General features: G+C 39.1%; 1 protein-coding gene across 1 annotated transcript; it reads left to right on the top strand.

Annotated features, from left to right (window-relative positions):
* The first annotated feature begins 2,399 nt into the window (after window positions 1-2,399).
* LOC149118709 (uncharacterized) lies at window positions 2,400-4,595 on the top strand. Its single transcript, XM_089271450.1, has one exon. The coding sequence runs from the start codon at window positions 2,838-2,840 to the stop codon at window positions 4,248-4,250; it is 1,413 nt and encodes a 470-aa protein (XP_089127576.1). The 5' UTR covers window positions 2,400-2,837; the 3' UTR covers window positions 4,251-4,595.
* The last annotated feature ends 223 nt before the right edge of the window (window positions 4,596-4,818 follow it).

Genomic DNA, 4,818 nt, shown 5'->3' with positions numbered 1-4,818 from the left:
GGGGATAAAAATTAAAAAAATAATGTAAAAATTAAAAGAGTTAAAAAGCTTGTTTAAAAAGATATGTTTTTAAATGCCGTTTAAAAATGTCAATCGAACTACTGGATCTTAGTTCAAGTGGGATCGAGTTCCATAGTCTCGGTGCTGCCACAGCACATGCTCTCTCTCCATATGTTTTCAGTCTAGCTTTCGGGGTCGCCAGAAGGTGTTGAGAGGACGATCTTAATTTCTGTTGAGAGGTGTTGTACTTAAGTAATTCACTGATGTAGTAAGGCGCTGTTCCATTGAGAGCTAAAAGTACCACATTGAAATTTCATTCTACAGAGAAAATTATGTGATCATTAGCATTAAGTGCTCATTATAAGATCTAGATCTTGGGGGGGGGGGGGGGGGTGGGGAGGAGGACTTCATATATGAAAGGGTGGGGATGCTCCTCAGAAATTTTGAATTAAACTCCTGAAGAGGACAAACCATGGCTTGGCCCAGGATTTTTTGACCCCTTAAAGAGACCATATTTAAAATATATTAAATATATATTTTTATATTTCTTTACATGAAACCCTAAATGAGACTTTCACGGCTACGTACGCGCTACATCAAGGGAAAATGGCTACATATGATGGCGTTTTGCCTAGAACACCCTAAGTGAAACCAAAACCCAAAATTTACACCCCCAAAGCAAGACGACAAGCATCCCCACCTGTTTCATATGCAAGTTCCCTTTGCCCCCCACCCCCCCTAATCTAGATATGAATAATTTGAAAATTATGTTGAATCTCTGTCAATGATTTTGCTTTTACAGGACCGTCAGCTACATTTTAAAAACTAGGTAATAGTGTTATGTGCAATCAGAAATAACTTCTTCTGCTAATATTTGTTCGCAAACAGTTATGATAAATGACAAATTAAAATTATATCCTTTTAAAACATTTTATTTACCCAAAATTATAAAATATTAAAGCAATTTATACATAAAATTACACAATTCTGAAAACTTTTAAATTTGATAACAGAAAGAGAATTCTTTATATCTTAAAAGAGCCTTACTTTTTCAAACACTCAATATTCTCCCTGGTTTTAACAATAGGTTGCAAACCCACTACATAAAGTAAACATGGCACTAATGTCACTATTAATCTCTATAAAACAAAGACTTGTCTAACTATCTCAATCCAAAATCAAAACTTTGAAATACCACAATATCTAATCCTTGACCTCAAAAAATACTCAGCCATATAATGTTCCATTGTTAATGACTTTATACAGCGGCTGAGTGCCTCGTAACATGTCGCGAACTCCAGGTCTTCCTGTGTAAACTTCACGAGCAAACTCGTCCCTAGCAACATGAATGTTCTGTTTGACGGTATCGAGAAGCACTTTTCTGTGGTGTTGTACATCGGTTAAGATTTCGCTTTGGTTTTTCAGAACGCTTATCTGCTGGTCTCTTGTAAACCTCATTCTATCCCCTTGGTCTGTCAATCCAACGAGGGTTTTGTTTCGAGGCCATTGGATCGTCTGGAAGCGTTCTTCCATCCTCCTTGTTTCTTGTGAGTTTGGGTAGTTTTGCGGATAGTTCAGCCTGTAGGCGGTTCGTACAAACGGTCCTGGAGCTTCATAACGTTTATAGTCTTTAATCTTGACGTTATGTTCCATCTGATTCATATTGGAGGCGATTCACAGAGAAGAAACCTTCCTTCCTTCAGTTTCTTCCCAAGCTGAAGCTTCTGTTAGTAACAAGCGTCGACTGAGAGAAGTCTGGGGCGAGGGTAATTAAACAAAGGAGGGCTCAATGTCTTGATATTTCAATTATTTGTCTCTTATCCGGCATTTTATTTTCCTTGCAGTAAATCACCCTGAGACAATCAGGTCAGCTTTAAAGATCAGGATTTTTGAAAAGATCTTTTGTGTTTTTATGATTTTTTTACCCTACAGTGGTTTGATTGCACTTTAAAGTACTTTAATCAATCCTTTTCCCAAGTGCAGTAATAACATGTTTAAAAGCATCTTTCACTCTCCAGATTGCTGCTTGTGTGGTGTAGTAACGATTAGCACGGACCCAATTATAACTTTGCCATTATCCTTTATCTTCTTTGAAGGATTTGAGATAAAACAATGTACATTCTATTCGCGCTGTGTTTTCAACATCATTAATAAATTATGCACACATTACATGCAATGTTGTTTGGTTCGAGTTTATCTGAGAGTGAAGTACTAAATCACGCCGTGGACAAGCATGATAGAGCTGACCAAGATAACAAGCACAGCAGTGCAGTCTTTCAACAGGGAGTCAGCAAATTTAAAGTGGAGTTTTCATATTTCCAGTAACTACAGACGAAACGTGTTTCTAAATAATACACTGTCGCGTCGAAATATTGTTTTCAAACTCACTTTGGATCAATTAAGACGGAGCAAATGATGCAGCTTAACTGCCAGGCCAGATCTTAATTATCACCATTTTCACAGCAGTGGTCAACATTTAGCCGCGTCTTAGACTGAAGAAAAGCAAGTTGAGACACGGAGTCTGTTCCTCCTTATTTTTGTTTCTTTCTTTGCTCATCAAATATGAACAGCTCTGGTGCTATGTCGTCTGAGCACGCCTTTGAATTTGCAAACAAAGCAATGGGAAGCCATAACGGATGTTTAACATTACAGAAAATCCCCATGTTTTTCTCATAGCGCTGATAAACGCATCTGTATCTTATGTTTCACGTGTTGTTTTGCTGTTGCCTATGGTACCTGTGGCTGCAACGAATGCTAAAAAGAATATAAAAAGTCTTAAGTATGAAAACAATGCCAGTTGGAGACTAACTAAACTCTTCAGGTAAATACAAGGAAACATGTCCAGGCCGTCAACCTGTTCTACTCTGGCCCCAAGCAGGAAAGTTTCAGCACTTACAGAGTCTTATGACGGAGACACAGAGAGTTTGACCTGTCCTGGTTCACAAATGGAAAATCACAGCACATACTTCAACTGCAATGGTTCGCTCACTTCTCCAACGTTTCCAGCAGCGCGAGAAGCGAGGAAATTAGACGACACTTGCACGACAGAATCGCCGTCACTGTCGTGTGAATCCGAAACTGAAACTGAAACCTCGACTTCTCACACGAGTGTTGTGAATTACACTGACAGTGAGTTTTGCCGTGTGAAGCGACCTACTGAAGATTTTGCCGAGTCAGCAGAGATTTCTCAAAGTAATGAAGGATGTTTTAGTAAATCAGAAACCGCAATTTTGAACAACAAAGAGTCTACAGTAGATGGTTTATCCACGTTACTATACCGTGATTCCACATTTGAATCCAATGAAATTTCCTACACGAACTTTAAGGACCATATTTGTTCTGAAGCCATCCGAGCTTCGGAATCCAGTCCAGGTCGATTCGTGTTTACTGACAGCTCTCTGGTGATAAATCATGGCTCAAAAAATAATTCCAGTAAAAACTCAGGCCAGCAGCGAGAGACCGAGCGAGAGATCAAAGAAAAGCAACGAGTTTTAAGAAACAATTTACGAGAAATTGTGAAAGAAGCGAGAAAGATATTACGACAAACGCGCGCCAAAAGATACAGGACTGAGTTAAGCTCAGGACGCAAAACCACGAGTGGAAAGCAAAGTGAAAGAGCAAAAACAAACAATGCTTCGGCAAATTCAGAGAAAAGCGATTCGTTTCTTAAAAATTCCTCAAAGGTAAAGACTGTTAGGACTGGAAAACGCGCTCAAGGCAGCTTGAGAAGTAACAGTCTTCTAAAGCAGCGTAAAAAGCAAGAATGTTTTGATATCGAGAAAATTCAAGTGAAACATTTGATAACAGAGTTGACATACTTGAATTTAAACGAGCAAGCTGCAGACGTGAAGCGCGCCCTGACCTTTACTGAAGAAAAAGAAAAAGAGTACGACATTCAGCTGGAAGAAGAACGACAAATCGTCAAAAGTAGAAAAACTGCTGAGAAACTACATCAAAAGCAGGAGGCAAGGGCGCAACGCCTAGAGCAGATCAGACGAACTGAAGCAGAGCGGAAAGAGAAGGAAGCTATAGATAGGCAAACGAGAGTTGAAGAAGCCAAGAAAAGGCGGGAACGCAACCAAATGCTGTGGGAAAGTTATCACTCTGCTGTTCTTGCAAATTCTATCTCGAAATCCTTCACGTTTTCCTATTTTCCAAAGCTTCGGCCTCAGCCACTCGAACGACCACAAACAGAATCTCAGAAAAGAACACATTCAGCCAAGCATCAAGAAGCCCATAGAACAAAATAAAGCGTGCTGTAGTCGCGGGGCAGGAAAGCCACGATGAAAACTGGAGACGACATTGTGATTCTGTAACGCGCAGATAAATGCTTTTATTTAGAGTATGTACAGTGTCTGACTCATATCTGCACTCCTAAGACTAGCTTCGGAACACAATTTTGTTGTTAACACCTGGGATAATATTACCGACGTTGATGTTTTTCATGTTTTAATCAGGAAATGCATTGACAGATTAGCTTGTCAGGGGTTTTCAACAGCAGAGCCAACGATTTGTCAAAAATAGGCACGCATAGCGTGCATATGGTTAGTCTAGTCCACCCTCGCGTCACTCATTGTTCGATAAAAAATACAGTACTGGCGCGATAAAAACGAAAGCGCATTTCAGTATCGCTTAACTTTGACTTGAGTTTGTCCTTGATCTCTAGGAAATAATATATGAAATATCACTCAAAAATAGTGAAACAACCCATATATGATAGGTATTTTTTCAAGTAAAATAAGCAAAGTTTCTATTTTCGTTCAGAAATTTATTGTTTTTCGTTCTCTTAAAAGTCTTAACTATAACTTATGGAATAAA

This window comes from Orbicella faveolata, unplaced genomic scaffold, assembly GCF_042242905.1.
Source record: "Orbicella faveolata isolate gen_17 unplaced genomic scaffold, um_ofav_v1 contig_1, whole genome shotgun sequence".
NCBI classification, from domain to species: domain Eukaryota; kingdom Metazoa; phylum Cnidaria; class Anthozoa; order Scleractinia; family Merulinidae; genus Orbicella; species Orbicella faveolata.
This window is presented reverse-complemented; position numbering and strand designations above follow the sequence as displayed.